The sequence below is a fragment of the Echeneis naucrates genome, chromosome 13 (genome assembly GCF_900963305.1).
Source record: "Echeneis naucrates chromosome 13, fEcheNa1.1, whole genome shotgun sequence".
NCBI lineage: Eukaryota > Metazoa > Chordata > Actinopteri > Carangiformes > Echeneidae > Echeneis > Echeneis naucrates.
The window spans coordinates 12,843,487-12,861,201 of NC_042523.1; the positions used below are offsets into that span (position 1 = coordinate 12,843,487).

The 17,715-nt window shown below is 41.9% G+C and overlaps 2 protein-coding genes across 2 annotated transcripts; both read right to left on the minus strand.

Moving 5' to 3' along the window:
• Nucleotides 1–404: 404 nt before the first annotated feature.
• LOC115053286 (4F2 cell-surface antigen heavy chain) lies at nt 405–3,851 on the minus strand. The gene is made up of 9 exons (XM_029517875.1): nt 3,822–3,851; nt 3,309–3,696; nt 2,519–2,683; nt 2,367–2,437; nt 2,199–2,276; nt 2,064–2,122; nt 1,780–1,975; nt 1,042–1,149; nt 405–800 (listed from the first exon to the last, which is right to left on the minus strand). Exons 1-9 carry the CDS (start codon nt 3,849–3,851, stop codon nt 405–407), a joined length of 1,491 nt encoding a protein of 496 aa, XP_029373735.1.
• Nucleotides 3,852–6,153: 2,302 nt separating this feature from the next.
• On the minus strand, nt 6,154–10,940 carry ppm1na (protein phosphatase, Mg2+/Mn2+ dependent, 1Na (putative)). Its single transcript, XM_029517876.1, has 6 exons — nt 10,535–10,940; nt 9,081–9,652; nt 7,261–7,378; nt 7,056–7,170; nt 6,874–6,937; nt 6,154–6,186 (listed from the first exon to the last, which is right to left on the minus strand). Exons 1-6 carry the CDS (start codon nt 10,938–10,940, stop codon nt 6,154–6,156), a joined length of 1,308 nt encoding a protein of 435 aa, XP_029373736.1.
• Between the last annotated feature and the right edge of the window lie 6,775 nt (nt 10,941–17,715).

Here is a 17,715-nt window from a genome sequence, read left to right on the forward strand (position 1 = left end):
GACAAACCTTTCCATTATGAAGAGGCATATTTAGTTTCTGGAATTCAGTGCTTTTATTTTATTTTTTATTTGTATTTATTTCTTTCAGCTCATACTTCTTATGCTGGACTTTTTTGTAATTGTAACAAGTGTTTACATTGTTGGTGTATTGGCACCAGTTTAAAGGATCCACCACTGGCTACATGTCAAGTTATATTAATGTTCCCACAAATAAACCGCCAATAAACAGTCTCAAGAGGCTTAAAGAAAATCAATCATTTGAACGATGCTGCACACAACACAAAGTCATAATTTTATTTGGAGCGACCTGAGCACTATCTGATCAGCACTTAAAAAAAAAACAACTGTTCGACATTCATCATCAACACCCCGTTACATAAGTTTCCAAATGGCTGACATAAGCTCTAAGAGTAACTTCCTGCTTCAAATAGTTTAATGACAATGGCTTCGTGAGGCCTCAGTTTCAGTGTGTACAGAGATGTTGACCCAAGGCGGTCCATTTCTGTGCTCGTCACAAACACTCCAGCCTCAGGAAGGTTTGGGGCCCAGGCAGGATCCAGTGTGTGATGCTCAGGCCCTACATTAAGTAAGATGAGGAAGTGGACACAACCCCAGGAGCGGAGGAAGGCCAGAATGGGTGGTGATGAAGGAGAGGGAAGAGAAGAGTTGGAGGAGGAGGAGTTGGTTGAGGTGTTGAAGGGGAGGAAGGTGAAGTTGCCGTACAGGAGACCTTCTTCTCTGGCTCTGGTATGACTGAGAGCTGCAAAGAGAGCTACAGCGGTTGCCTTTGCCTTCTTGTCCTGAGAGATTATAGAGCAAGTGTTAGAGAGTTAAATCATCAAACCAACTAACTTTTGGGTTCTTCATATGATTTGGTTGTTAAAGTCAGACTTTATTGCTCACTGTATGGGCATCTGATGATTCATTCTTCTTTCTGCGAGAATTCAGAGACGCTTTCTAAAAGACACAAACCTTTCATTTGGTAACTTTATCTTTACAAATGGCAAACGATTGCTCAGGCAGCATTTTCCCCCTTTTAACCTGTATTTGGTTGATGTCTTCATCATGCTGGACTACAGGTGACCCTGGCAGAGTCATTGTCAACACCAGGAGTAATTTCTTTAAGTCATGAGATGCCTTACCGCCAACCTGCAAAAAACACATTGCAATAAGTAGATGCCAAACACTAAAGGCTAATTAAAATTATAGACACAATTACTAAATCATTAAGTTGAAGACTTGGACTAAGATTAATAACTGATCAACAGTAAACTACACACTATTTCAAGTTTAGGTAAGGTTATAAGCGTTAACTAATCTCAATTTTCTTTGACATATGGTGTGTTTGTAAAATATCTCTAAATATCTCTGAATTTGGTTGATGTAACCAAAAAAAAAAAAAGGATGAATATGTTGCCTAGGTGTCAGAACATGTGAAACAAAATGTCAATTTATCAAACAAAAAAAAAAAAAATTGATAAAAGTAAGTTGGTTGTAGTCAGTACAGTTAACATTGGAAATACGTGCTGAACCTGGGGACGCATTGGTAAAAGGCTTAACAGTATTTAGGATGACTAGCATTTATATTTCTGCTAAACCACTTTGCATTTTAGAGAATGCAGAATACAGACCCCACAGCTGAATCAATGCTTCTTAAACACAGATTCAATAAGTTTGACATTAAATCCTTCAAAAAGATATATTAGAGACATATTAGATGACAGTGTGCATTAGACTCCATTAGTCTTATAAACAGCACCAACTATTTGCACGTCTTACTGTCCAGCTGGGCCATATATCATCTTCTCTTGTCTGCAAGTTTGTCTCTATAGCATGTGCCACTTCCTGGGCGGAGAGGAGATGATGGGAAGATGGAAGAATTGACCTAATCACCACGTCCACCAGGGTCTCATTTGTCTGGCTGGAGTTGCTCAGAGGACGCAGGACATCTTGAGTTTGTTTGACCACAACAATCCTAAATAAAGACACATGCATCCCGTTTCAAATTACTCTGTAGCATCGTTAGAGAAGCATTCACCTATGCTCATCTGCAGATTCAATACCTTTCCTCTTCCTCCTGGCTGCTAAATTCCTTCAAGACCTTTCTCCACTCCAGCAGAGTCTGAAAAGTTAGTGTTTTTTTTATTGGAAACAATGCTTATAAGAAAATATAAAAACATTACCTTACCTACATTTACCTTCTCTGAATATGACGCATCTGTATCACAGATTGTAAAACCTGCCACACCCTGCTTCAGCCAGAACTGCAATGTGTTCTGTGGAAAAAATTTGATCTTTAGAAAGTCAGCATTACTGAAAACTGAACACATCCAGTAGCGTGACCAGAATATCAGTTTGACCTGCACTGTGGTCGATGATGGCTCATTTTCTGCAACATCCAGATCCACTTCACAGACATCTAACACCACTTTGAGTCCTGCAGCACCAATGAAAAGGCTCAATTATCACTTCATGCTGGAAAGGGTAGACTTATGTCTGAGGGCTGTTCTCCACGCACCTGCTTTGTTACTCTCTGTGATCAGATGCTGGATCTGAGGCAACATCTCCAATTTTTTGCCGGTTGGAGTGAGATTAAAGAGAGGCCCATCTTTGCCGAGGAGATCGTCCAGAATTAGAGCCCCTATGCCCAGGGATCTGAGGTAGGGGAGCTGCTCACACAGCACTTCCCATGAAAACACGAGACTTGGTTAGTAATATATGTATATCTCAGCTTTCTCAGTTCAATCCTCAATCCTCTCTTTTTGTCTCAACACACGCTGTTGAAATGAATTCTTGATGTTAATTGCACCGAGCGCCTTGTGCATGTGGCAGATGGTCATAATATATAAATCTTAGTTTTATTATTGTTACAAAACTTTGTAACTTTTTAATGTGAACATGGCTCATCAAGATGACAGCTTAATGTGCATCGGCTGGTTTGTGTTAACTGAAATATGTTGATAGAAATGTTTGGGAACATCCATGATTACGTCCACAGCTTTGATTAAAATGAAGATGCTCTCATAAAGAGGATCTGCTCCTAAAGGGGGTTTATTACAATGTGTTCTGTATGTTAAAGCCTTCAATGTTTACGTCCAGCTAAAATAATACTTTGGATCAAAACCAATCTGACTGCATTAAACACTGGGGTGGAGGAATGGGGGATTACTCAAACCAGCTGCCTCCCTGTTACTCCCAACTGTGATTTCCATTGAGTGAGAAATTAAACTCCATATTTGCAACAGCTAGAACAATGCGGTGTATTTGGGGCCAGATCAGGTCTAATGAACTCATTTTCGTGTCCTCACCGTCCACCTCGCCTGGCCCCCGTCCCTGAGCCTCCATCAGCAGCTCGGGCTGCAGCTGGTAGAACAGCGACCTCTGCCACCACCGGAGCGGCGGGGCCACCGGCCGGGGGCTGAGGGCGATGATGGCGATGGAGGTGGCGAGCATGGCCAGCCAGGCCAGCCAGAAGAGCAGCACCAGGTAACAGCGCAGCCTCCTCCAGCCCGGACCCCCGGCAGCCACCTCCAGCTCCTGCTTGGTCAGCGGCTGCCATCGGTCGCCGGGCTCCGGTTCGTGCTCCGGGACGAGCAGCGGCGCCGTCTCCGAGCAGCCCGCACCCCCCGACAGGCCGGGCGGGCCGGACACGCTGCCGTAGCCGGTGTCCCCTGCGTTCAGCGGCATCCTGCTGGTCTGCAGAGGAACACACACACTTCAGTGTCACTTCGGATAAATATGGATTCACTCGTGTCACAGCACTCAACAGGGGGCCGATCGTTGGACAGTCTAGTTTGGACTTGCTGGTTTTGTGTCCCTACCGAGCTGTCTGTCTCTTTACTGTCCTCCATGTCAGTGTGAGCACAACAGGACAACAGAGGGAAACACATTCAGCAGGCAGATCTGCCGAGATCAACAACCTCCATCATCCAGCTGCTGCCGGCTCCACACAGCCGTTTCATTAATCACTTCATTTTGAATAGTGCCAGCGTCACCGGCGTCTGATTGGCCAATCCCGGTGACCTCCTGACCCCTAACAAGTCACAGTCCAAACTAAGACCTAAAGGAATTTGTTTAATGCAACCAAACGAACCCGTTCAGTTATTCTTTTATGACACAAATGAAGATTGGCTATTATATTTCTTAATATTCAATTTTCTTGCTTTTGAATAATTGAGAAGATTGAATGTGTCTTCATCTGGGTGGGAAGATGGTGGTGTTTTCACATTTCTTGTCATAAAAGTACATTGGATGAAATGTCAACATTAACAATTTAAAAAATAAACATTTCTCTTACAAGGTATTTACCTGGCACGAGATGAAGGGCCGTCTGGTGGCCACTCAGTACTGGACAGCTAAAAGCTTCTGGGGGCTGTGCCCTCACGCTGTCCAAACGTATAAACTGAAAAAGAAAACCAGAAGACCTCAGGCAAACTGAACACGGAAAGGAAAATCCCGTCACCGTCCTGATGTTGCCTATACTGTCGGTCTGTGCCTCATATCATTACTCACATTTTCTCTTTCAGGTTTTCGTGTCTTTCTCTGGTCTCTTTCTCTCTCGCTCGTCTTCCTCTGCCCACCAGTGTCCCCACAGACAGTGCTGTCTTCAGTTGAATATCTGAGTAGTATGACGTGTCAGGAGTGAGGAGGTGAGAAGGAGACTGGCCAATAAAAGCTCCGCTCGGTCAATTAATACAGAGGTGTTGAGCCTCGCCACACCCTCACAACACATTGTGAAAACCAATGATCGCCATTTAGACCCCCGAAAGTCCCTCATATGGTAGTTTTGACTAAAACTTGAAGCATCTTGGTTTGTTTGTTAGTCTTCATACATAAGATGTGAGGAAGAGTGATGTGTTGGTATTTAGATTTACCTTATGTCTTGGTTTCAGTGTGTGCTTTGTTAATCGTTGCCAATTCCTCCCATTGATGCTAATTCCTTACCAGTAAATTTAGGTAAAAAAAAGTAAATGTGTTGCCGCAGTTTCAAGCCAGCTTTTGACGAGAAACGGGTTATCAACTTAATACAGAGCTGAAACGCTGACAGAAAATAAACGTACAAGTAATTTGATGGTTCATTGTGAAATTTTCAAATGAGAAATGCAAAACGTTTGCTGATTTCAGCTCCTTTAAAATGAACTGTTGCTTTGATAGAAGAAGCGTTTGGAGGACCATTCACCAATCTCACTAAATGGAATAGCATGTTCAAAATAAGTGACTGTAAACATCACAACCACAAGGATGCTATATGAAAATGTTACGGAATTAATTAATAATACAGTTAATTTGATCTAATCTGTCTATGGTTTAATTGAATAGGGCAAAAAACTTTCAGCAGGCGCAGTCAGGCCGTACAGATCTGTTAACTATAAAGTCACCTGCAGAAGAGCAACTTTATATCACATGGTGATGTAACATCACACACCCACGCTAAGGAGCCACAAGGGGCACATTTAATGATTTATGCCTGCTAATTACTGGAAGTCCCTCAGGCTTCTCCCTTAGCTGCCCGCCTCTCCCTTCCCCAATATCTCCACCTCCAACCCTCTCTGCATTCTTTATCCTTTTGCGTCTCTCCTTCTGGCTTTTATCTCTCATGGCATGCATTTATGTGGTTGCTATAACACATCATTGCTATCCACATCACCTCTGCTTCTTGACAACATTGTGCAACCTACAAACTAATTGTTTACTAGAGGATCCTGTATTCCATCATCGGACTCTGATACACACACATCCCACATGTGCACCTCAAGTAAGTCAAAGTTTTTGTTGCTGTTGTTTTTTTTTTATTGGTAATGTTATTTTTGCTATTTTTGTACAGTTTGAGAATGAAGAGTGTCAGATCATCCATTTCCATAAGTGCAGGTTGTATACAGTATCATAGAGAATTGTAAGCGAGCTGCCTTATACAAAACCCTCTTGTATATACATATCTATCAGTATCTCTGAGCTGCTGCATGTTTAAAGATTAATAGGAATTCCCTGTTAATAACAAATGATTTAGAAAACGTGTCCCCATTATTAAAATAAATCTTGAAATATGACTTTTTATTGACCAGAATTCAAATATTCACAGAGAATATGTTCCATAATTAATCAACAGTGCTCATCTAAAATTAAAGCAGTGAGTCTGTTTCCATGGCAACGGCTTTAGTTTGAGTCCTCCTCAGATCCCTCGATGTCCTGAAATGTCACAAGACAAGACATGATGTCATTAAATTTGCTTTACAACCAGACCACAGTTAGTGAGAGAACTAAATTATCAAAAATGCCAAACATGTCTAGTATGTCTGATTTTCCTGATTTTTACTTTCTTTCTAAAAAATTGCTGATATTGTAGAAAAAAAAAAACGCTTGAAAAAGTACCAGAGGATTTCTTCAGTGAACACAATTACTGCACCGATAAAGGGGATTATGTTTTCCCCTGTGCCTGTTTATAGGTCAGCATGTTCGTGTTTTAAATGCTCAACCAAGCTGCACCGAATTTGGTCTGGTGCAGATCATTTACATTGTCTCCTCTGAGGTGTGCTTGTTTGACATTGGTCTTGGCCCAGGTCAACACTTTCTAGTTTCTTTTTTATTTTTTACTCCAATCAACTAATCGGTTAGCCACTGAATTATTTTAGCACAAACAATAACAAACTGAATATTTGACAGATGACTCGGAGGATTAATTTATCACAACAAAGCAATAGAATTAGTTTGATTATTAGTTGTTGGGTGAAGGCAATTACAATATTCAACATACCATATTGTTATCAAACAATTTTTGTAGGTGAAACTTATTTATTTTATTTAGTAATCAATTTATTGCAATTATCAGAATCCAAAAATATATTAACGGCAATAAATGCACCACATGTCTCTTACCATGGGCTCCTGACTTCTCAGAGCCATAGTATGTTTCTGATATGCAGAGATGATACAGTCTCGCCTGCAAAGAGAGAACCAGAGAGCACATTAAAGTGATTCCTGATCAGATCTCACTGACCCATAACCAGCTCCACTGGAAACATGTTTGTGTGCTTTGAGGGTTAATTGTTCACACTCACTTGCTAGTGATGCCCCCTCCTGGTGGAAGTCCCGGCATCTCTTCTGCAGCCAGGAATTTGATCACATAAAGAAGGTCAGGGTCTTCATCTCTTGACCTCATCATCTGGATTATTTCTGGAAACAGGGTCAGATAAAACGATACCCTTATGAATTATGGAGATTATATCAGTTCGATGATCAGTAGTTGGTGTTGCTGCAAATCACCCTCCACTTTTGCGTCAATTTGTTGCTCCAGCGCCGCCTCCTGCTGCAGTGCTTCCTGTGACACCTGGGGGGCGCCAGGGAAGCAGACAATGATGATGCTGATGTTGTCCAAGCTGCCCTGCAGAGGGAGACAGAGCACAGTTTAAGTTTGGTAGAAAAAAATAACAATGCAAATTTCAACCCCACAGTCAAGGTGGGATCAAAAAGTCTAATTCGAGGTTCTTCAACCCAGTCTGAGTATTTTATGTCATGCTACTTCAACATTTACTCCTTACTGAGTAAAAATTGCAGGACTACAATATTTCAATATTTTTGTAGTCTAATCCATTTTGCACATCGAACTTACTATTTAAAGTGACAATAAATGGCTATTGATATTAAACCTTAAACAAGCATATTCTATTCTGTGGAAATTTGCATAAAACTAAGTATATTTAATTTTCTTATACTACAGAATTTACACTATTCAACCATCTAGTCCATTAAATTGCTACTTAAGTCCTGTAGCACTGTGGTGCTGATGCTTTAACTCCACCACAGGATCCTCATACTTGTTCCACTGCTTGAAATCACTTGAAATAGACCTGCTGATAGGGAGAATACAGGGGGAGCAGAGGTCTCGCCAGGCTTGGTGGAGTATATTTCAGTTGATTTTATGTGAGGATTATCACACTGATACATTTGCTAAACAGAGTTTGGACATTAATCTCTTCTGATGTTACAGTTAAACACTTATAGAAACAGTGGGAAGACAGATTTCCTTACATTTCTTGGGTTTGTGGACTTGATGATAGCTTCTTTTATATTTATATAATGAATTGCAGCTGTAAGACAAACCCAACTACAGACTAGTATTATTTCATTCCTCAAATATCAATGCTCATATCAGACTAAGTTAGTGTGTGTTCAGCTTCCATCGACGCATTGACACTCAGTCTTAATCCGAGCCATGTGTCTCTTTTCTTCCCTCCTATCCCATGTCCCAGGATACCTTAATACAGTTATTTATAGGGCGGGAGAAGGTCTCGTCAGGGATCAGTGGGACAGGGAGAAATCTACTTGCATAACAACATCAGTGTAATTCCTCTTCACAGAGTCCCTGTCCACTCCTTCTCTACATGAAACTTCCCATTCATGAAGCCACCTGCTGTGACACTATGTGCCCTGCTGCAGTGTCCAATGAGCTGAGCTTGGATAAATCAGTTCTGCTGAGCTAAGACAGCAGGATGATGCACGTACACAAGTGCTGGGGAATTAAGTAGCTCAATATATAAGTGGACTGGATTTGAACATGTGTTTGTAAATAATACGTCACTGACAATAAAACATATCAATGATGGTATCACCTGGTATTACGTCATGTATGGAGTTACCCAGAGTAGAGTTCCCACAGGGGTTTAAGATATTTACCCTTTCACTACCAATGACAAAACTAGTGGCCAGTGCCATTCTGCAACACTCAATTTCATTATCTATGAATTTACAAGTAAAAATCCCTGAACCGAATCAAAGACTCCTATAGTCCAAGGTGATGCCATTATGTTGCTTTTTAGGCCTGACCAACAGTATTTCCTTCTTCTTTGAGATAGTAACGGAAGTTCAGTGTTTTTAGGCAGGACTCTTAGTTAACATACATCACAACTCCCCTCTTATTTTGATTAAATAAAAAAAAAGTGGCAAAACCTCTTACTACAAAACCTTTGGCAAAAGTATTCTTTTACAGTATTAAAATAGTATTGAGGGTTTTACCGTTTTACTGTTGGCACCGTAATGGTTATTTTATTAGACAAACTACCCTCTGCTGAGCTCTGGTTTCTCACCTTATAGAGGCAGAGGTCAATGACCTGGCTGCAGATCTCTCTCAGGTCTTCGCAGACCTGCAGGCGGCTGCGCACAAAGGCGCACAGTTCCTCGTTGCCGATGGCGTCCCAAACACCGTCACAGGCCAGGATGAGGAACTCGTCCTCAGGTGTCCTCTCCAGGTGGTACACTTCAGGCTCCGGGGACACCAGCTGTTCGGTCTGCGGCCTCCAGTCCACCTCCTTGAAGTCAAAGTCCCCCAGAGCTCTGGAGACGGCCAGAGAGCCGTTGACTCTCTGCAGGGTCACCGAGCCTCCTGCGTTTTGGATGCGCTCCTTTTCTCTGGGGTTGAAAGGTTTGTGGTCCTCAGTGTAGAAAGCCACCTGGCCGTCATGGCAGAGCAGAGTGCGGGAGTCCCCGCAGTTGATGAAGTAGATGTGCTGCGGTGAGATCAGGACGGCTGCGGCGGTGGAGCCGCTCCGGTCCCAGCTGTCCTGGCGGGCCAGTTGGTGCATGTGGCGGTCGATGTTCAGGAAGCCCTCCCGGATCCCCTCCTTCGCCTGCTCCGGCTCCTCACTGGCCTTTATCCCACCTGAGGAAGGTGAGGGGGAAACATTTGCTTTTAAGGTGGATGTAGACACACTTGGTGCTGCCATTCTGTCAGTTTGAGGACGTGTAGACCACATCAACAAGGGCGGCCTTGGACATTATCTGTATTGTGTTTCTGTCATCTGGAGCCAACTTAGTTGACTAAACTGGCGGGGAACAGAGACATGACCGGAGGGTCGAGACCACCTGGTCGACCTTTCTTGACAACAAAGATCCCACACACAAACAAAGTCGTCATTAATGGCCGACACGTAGCCTCAATAAAAACGGATGGAAAACCCGGAACTAAAGTGCCAAAATAATGATTGAAGTCGGCAGATTAATGGCAGCGGACCAATAAACGAACTTTGACACCGAGCAGCGGCAGGTTACTGTGAGATATAACCTCACTGATGAATTCATTTGTGGCACGGACCACAAAAGTTTGCGATGGGAAGGACATCAAGTTACTGGCTGCTACCTAATTAATTTTGGAAATTTGAAGCGTCTTGTATTTTATTAGCATTAGCATTAGCATTAGCATTTTTTGGGGCTGGTAGGGATTTAAAGTGTGGAATGATTGAAAAAGAACCACTGAGCTAATCTAATCCTTTTATCTTTTATTAATCAACTATTAATGAGCTACATTTGTGGACTTTGTGTAGATAAATCTGTCTCTTTTTTCTTTAATTCTTTCATCTGGCAGAGTCCAAAGTCTAACTGTGAATGCATTTAAACTCTGTATGAATATTAGATAGCCATCACTTATGTATGTTCATGTATTCAATTCTCTTTTGAAAGTATGATGGTACATGTTTGTTGTTGTTGTTGTTTTTCTCTTGAATTTTTAGATTCACCTCCTCATGAGTCACAAACTGTTATGTACCTGTAGCCAGGATGTGATCCAGCAGGTTTCTGGAGCAGTACTGTGCCACTGTGGTGCCTGCATGTCCATCAAAAACAGCAAAGTATCCCCAGTCTGTCAGCTCTCCCCTTAGCTGGGGCATGCAGGTGTGGGCATCCTCCATCTGTGCCCTCCAGCCCTGCATACTGGCCACAGCATAGTTCAACCCAGACTGAGATCCACCTTCTGACACATGCTTCTCCAAAATGGGACGCTCCAGGTACGGGCTCTGCATCAAGTCATCCTCATCCAAGCTGTCCTCCTCCCCGGGCCCTTCTTCCCTGGGCCCTCCTTTGAAGAAAAAGGTGACCATCTTTTCTGTCTCTTTGACGAGCTGGCGGAGGAAAGAGGGCACCTCAACATTGCTTGCCCGCCTGGCAGTCCTCATCACCCCACGGAGCCTGTGCTCAAGCTTCCTGCTTGACCTGGCAGCAGCCCGTCTCTTCCTGGTGCCCCTCCTGCGGCCTTGTGTTTTCCGCAGCAGGTCCAGCGCAACAGTTTTGTGGTGTCCCTCCAAACAGGTAAACAAAAAGTAATTTTCAGCAGAACTTGGGTTGTCAAATGAAAAATTTAGCTGGTTTTCTGTAAAATGTGTTCAGAAACATTTTTTAATTCCTCTGTCTGCTCGTAGAGTCAGAATATTCTTTCTTTCCTTTTTCCTACCTGACTATAACTATAAACCACTTTTTGCTCTCCCCCTGTCACTCTGTTTGTCTCTCTCGCTCTCCTTCTCTGCTGTATGTCCTGTATGAGCCCTGCACATCTATTGGTGTCTATTTCTGTTGATTTATCCCTCTGCTCTGCCCCCACCTACTGCCTCTTTCTGTGTGACAGTGCTGGATAATCACCTGGTTTTAAAGGCACTCCAGATTACCTTGCCACTCACATGCTTGGATTATGAGTGTTGCATTTTACATCACACAGAGGGATCCTTCAGTCAGTCACACATGTCTAACAACACTCCATTCTTGACATCAGAAGCAGGAATTTACAAAACAATCAACCACCTCAATCAACTGCTTTTAGTGGCTTCTCCGGAGCTTTCAGCCAAATCTCAGGGTTCTTATCAACAGGGGTTTGTCTAGTTTTACTTGTCTATTATTATCATTGTTCAGGGAAAAATTATGTACATTTTGATGACAACTATCATGCAATGAAAGGCTCCACACAGCTACACAATGAACCTCGATACTGGGATAGTTTCTTTAACATTTCTTGAGACAGATTAAGAACAGTTTATTTGTAGGCTACAGGACCTTTCAAAGATGTAGCAATCTAAATCGCTTCCTTATCGATGTTAAAGTGCACATATATATGCAATAAAGAAAGAATCAATCTAAAGATAAAAAGTAGCAAAATCTTTTATAAAACTGAGCCAAGAATGAATCAAAATTCCAAATTAAAATGTATGTATGTATTTATTTAATTATTTTTGTATTGTGTTGATACACCTGCTCAAACGTGCCTGTTTTATATGTGAATTGAATAAGTCCCTGTTCTTCCAGCATGACAGTTGTGCACTTATTTGATTATCTGCTGTGTATTTTGAGCTTCTGACCTGGTTTACACACAGGGACTTGAGCTTTAACAGCGTTGAGGACTGTACGTTATACTTTGTTGCTATTCAGCTATAAGTAGGACTAAACCTTTTATCAGCTGATACTGGTCTCTGCTGAAAGTGTTTCAGATGAGGTGTGCATGTTTACCTTTTATTTATCCTGTTAAGATGGAGCATGCTCACAGCAAACAGGATGACGCAGAAAGTGCAAAGCTGTGTCTAATTGTGATTACTATTGTATATTTTTTAACAGGAATACTGAGTTAATTCAATTAAATTAAATATGATACAGCAACAGCCATCTTGCTGACTAGAGTCTGTTTCAGACCAATCACATAGATAATAAATCTTGTCTCACAAGACCATTTTTCACACACTTTTGTGTCAGCCTTAGTGATCCCTTTATAATTTCTTAATTTTTCCTCTTTAAAGCGTTCTAACTTTAGCTTGCATCGACCATAATCTACTTGTCATACCATGGTAATTAAAGCTTAAAGGCTCATGAAAATACTAATAGATGTTACTATTCAATAAATTTACCTGAGTTGGGCCATACTATCTATTAGGGTTAACCCTAACCCTAACCCTAACTTATGAAAAAGCATTTTCTTATTTTCTCTCAGGCTTTATTCTTAGTATCTAAATTATGTTTTTCTATGAAAGGTTATAAATATTTTTCCTCAGCTCCTTTATTTGGGACTCACTTGGTACATTTATAGCATCATAATTTATAACCCCATCAGTGATACACACTACTGCCCTCTACATTGCTTCTTTCAACAGGCTTCACTTGTGTACATATATATAAAAAAAAAGGATTATTACTGTCTTTGTGTGTAATTCTAATTCTTTAGCTGTAACTATAGATTTAGTTGTGGTAGGTTTTCATGGTTGTACTTTTTGAAACAATGATAATCCTTCCTGTGAACAGGAATATAGTATGTGTATCTGAAACATATAGAAAGCAGACAAGTATGCTGATGATCTATGCAAATGTTTGGCCCTCCAGTCTGTCCTGCTTACCCTCAGATGTTTCCCCTTGAGTGCATTTTTTTTGTTTTCATTTCTCATACTCTTACACATTATGAATGATTTATCTTACAGCCTATAAAATCCACAGATGGAATCATGTGAAGAGGGTGAGCGGGACAGACAGACAAAGACGAGCTATGAATGGGAGATAACAGCAGGCTCAGACAGACACAGCGACACACTCAGGATCCTCTGCTTTTGCCTCTGCTGTGGTGCACACTCCTACCGCTGCAGTCATACTGATGCAGGAGGAGATGAAGAGAGGAGGGTGCAGGATGGTGGGAAGAGGAAGGGCGGGGCTGCTGAGTGACAGAGCGAAAGGCAGGAGAGGGAGGAAGCTGCTCAAGCAAGAAACAGAGGGAGGAGGAGGAGGGAACAAGAGAGAGAGCGAGAGAGAGAGTGAGTATGTGTATGCACAGGGCGTGAGTCCCGACAGCAGAGAAGGGGGGGGGGCTTCCAGACTGGATGGGCCCAGCAATGCCTTGATGGAGTATGGGCCAGGTTTTAGGATTTTCCCACTGCCGTGAGTATGCTTTTTTTCCTCTTGGTTTCATCTCTGTTTGCATGTGAGGCATCTGCGTTTGTTTGGTCACCATACTGTCGACACATATATGCCAGCTCATCGTATTTCCTTTCTGTCAGCATCATATGTGTAAGCTCACCCCTCTGTCGCTCTTCCTCCTGCCTACTCTCCATTCCTTGCTCCTGCCTTTAACAAACACATGGCTGAATAGGATGGATGCAGGGCAGGAGCAGACCTGTTTCCTCTCATTGATTTGCAGATGTTTATGTTGCTGTGCAGAAGATTTTTCTCCAGTGGACATTTAAAGGATGCAAGTTAAATGGACCTCAAATATCCTTGAGATCCCCACATCCTGAATCTGAGTTTAATTTTACCTTTTTATCCAAACATTCAGAGCAGAAGGAAATGTGCTGTGTTCATTGTTTGGCCTGGGTTGAATTATTAGCTTATATCATGGTTGCTATCTAATGTAGTCGCCGCCTTTACTGCTGCTGGTTTATCTCTATAAGGAAATTTGTCTGTATTCACAGACCTACAGTATGTAACTAAAACCGTCCATGATAACTAACTAAGAAAGACTGCTTTATATTATGTGGCATGAATTATTTTATATTGGAATACATTATTTATTGTTCATCAACCAACAGTATTTTGAATGTAAAAACCAAGAGGAGTATAATGGAGGACGGCAAAGTTATTTGTGTTTCTTTAAGCATGTAAAGCACAGTTCAATGTTACAACTTAAAAAAAAAAAAATACACAACAATGTCCTGCAGTGTTTACTTTATCCATTATTTCACTTGGCTATATATATTGAATGTTTGAGGGGCACATTATTAGGATGAATGTGAGGTAGAAGTAGGGGTTAGCATAAAAGCAGCAACAACGCATCATTTGTATGTTGGACATAGTCTTGTGTTTTCTTTTATTTGTGTATCTAAAAATTTGACTGTTTCCTTCCAGAGGAATATGGCTCTGTGGCATCCACTCCAGACTCAACACCTCCGTGCACCGATGGTAAGAAGATACTTTACATTAGAGACACATTTTTCGTTTGAAAATGTGAATCAAATTAATTCATCCCAACACCCCTGTCATGTAAATCCCCTGTCACCAAAGGTATCAGAGCCACAGGTTAGAAGAGAAGCCCTGTTATTATTACATTTTGGAACAAAGGCAGATGATGCACTTATCAAAGAAGGTTTCATCTTGAGATGCTGTGGACATTTTTCTGTCGGATATCAAATAATACACTTTGGTGCTTTAATCTGACATTTATTTATTAAAATCAAATTTTTACAACTCTGAATTCATAAACACAGTGTGAACCACAGCCCCTATAATTGAATGAAGTGCTAAGTGTTTAAGATTATTAAGATCTAAGATTATGAATGATTGTCTATATTTACTCCCTCCTCTTTACCTCTCAGTCTAGAATGTGTGTCTCTCCATTCACTGCAGTGACCACTTTTCTTGTTTTTGTGTCCATTCAGGTGGAAACGAGGAGTCGGAGATCTATGAACTGCAGACAGCCAGGGAGTGGTCTGACTATGAGGAGGGTGGAGATGGAGATCCAGATGATGATGAGGGACTGGGTTCATCCCCATCCATCTGGGGAACACCACATCAGAACTCCTTTGAGCTGACTTTCTCTTATATCGCCATTGCCGAGCCAGAGGCAGTGGGAGCCTCAAGGCACCTCCGTGATCGACGCAGGGGGGGGTCTCGAGGAAGCCGCACACCTCTAATCCGCACGGACACCTTGGAAACACTTTTGGACTCCCCTGATGTAGACTGGGACCCTCAACCCTTCCTCAGTCGAGAGGAAGAGGAGGAAGCATCAGAGAGGAGACAGCAGGAAAGACTCGTGGCAAGGACAGCAAGTGCAGTGGGAAGGAGGGAAAGAGAGCAACACAGACAAACTGAAACTGTTACAATCCAGCCCTCTCCCCAAAATCTGGAACCGGAAACTCAGGGGAGAGATGCTGGAATCCAAAGAGAGGAGATTCAAAGCTATATGACTGAGACTGTCCAGCCGCCATCTCCATCCCTGTCTTCTCAGCAGCAGAGCCCCATACAGACACTTCAGGGTGAGCAAGACAGGGAGATGAGGGAGTTGTCCTATTGACATTGTTCTATAATTGTCTTTGCTTCTAAACAAGTAACATAATTTGAAGTGGGAAGCAGAGCCCACCTCATGCTTTAAAGTGTAATCTGTTCATAATTTTCAGAAATTTATTGGCTCACCTAACAGTTCACCTCTCTGATTGAGCTCAATATATTTTCAGGGGATGCTTCCTGGCTAACAAAATAACATGCTCATGTTTGCCCGTCTCCTCAGCACTGGAAATTTTTTCCTCCCTGTCAGCAATCATTAGCATCAACCCATGTTATGCCAAGAGCTGATTATATAGTCTGACTTATGAAGACCTGTACATGTGACGTGTGAAGTGAATGGTAGCCAAAGGCTCAGGAGGTCAGAATTGGAAAAAGCAGCCCAAGCCATCTTCTGATCTTCCTGTGTAGTAAACATTTGTTTATCATATCTTTGGATTGTTCAGATTTTCCAGTTCTTGAAATCACAGACCATAAAATGACTGAAAGTCCTAAGCAGGACATGAATTGTAAAAAATATTTACATGTTGAGTGGGACAAAAGTTGAATTCCATTTCTATGTATACAATTCAGAAATGTAACATCTAATATGTCATCTTTTGTCAGCTTAGCTCAAGCTGTACAGAAAATCAGTGGTGATGTCATCATGACAGTGACATCATCCTCTGTTTCCCGGCTACAGCAGAAACAGCATCACCGACCTCCGAGCCGGAGTCCCACCTCCCCAGAGAAACCATCTCTGTCAAACTGCTCACATCTGTGCGACCCCGACGGCCAGCATCTTCGTCGGCAGCTGCCATTGGCCTTCACTCTCAGGAACAGCTGGTCAGCGATCACTGGTTTTCAGCGCTTAACCTTTCAGAGGACCCGACAGTATGCACCCACATAACAGGTACAAGATTACCATGTTATCTTTAAATTGCCTAATTCTCTAGACCTCTAAAATATCAGGTTTCAGCAGGCAAACAAAGATAGACCCCCACCTCCCTGAAGCTTTGGCCATCCATTGTTTCTCCATAGTGACCATCTCACGGGATTTCAGGATAATCGGCTAATTGTAGGGAGAGCATTTCTGGCAGTGGCTCAGTGTTTTCCGCTCAGATGCCATCGATGCTGATATCTGAGAATATTACTGTTTAAAACACAAAGAAAGAGGGACAGGTGTGTGTCTGTGTCTGTGTAGTTTCTCTATGTGCAGATTAATGGCTAATTTGTTGGTGCTGTATTGAGAGATTCAGACAAATGAGGGGAGAGAATGAAAGAAAACAAGTTGTCCTCCAGTTTGATGGCACTTTAAATGGACCTAGAGAGGAGGGCAGTCCTATTTTAGTTAATGTTGGGGGAGGAGGGGACCAGCAGACGGTTGATGAATTTGTGGTGAGGGTGATGACAGAGTTTAGGGTGTCCAGAATAAATAGCACACATACATCTATTGGAGCATCATGTTTTTTTTCTGGTTGTATCATTTATTAGAAAATTAGAGTATCAAACCTTGACAGCTGGTTTGTATGCCTTGAAGTATGTTGTTGAAATATATTTATTTTTGCCGTCTGTGTGGAAACTACAGCACCTATATCAAAACATTTACCTCACCAAAATCTACTTTTCGGGTATTTTTGTGATAACGTAAATAAATATATATCTGCAGGGAACTTCATACCAAAATGTTTATGTTTTGGCAAACAGATCAAGTAAGTTGTCCAAATTTTAAAAGAAAAGAAAAAAGTTAGTCTGTTCTAGCCCTCTAAAACACTCACATCAATTCACTGAAACAGGTGAATGATAATATGGAAATATTACTTATGTTTTGTCTGATTGTCGCATTATTCCTTTCCTTTCCAAGTACACAAACCTCCTCTCTAAATTTAACAATTAAATAAGCATTTTACTCTCAAGAAACCTTTTTTTTTTTTCCTTCGGACCTTCAGTCAGCCA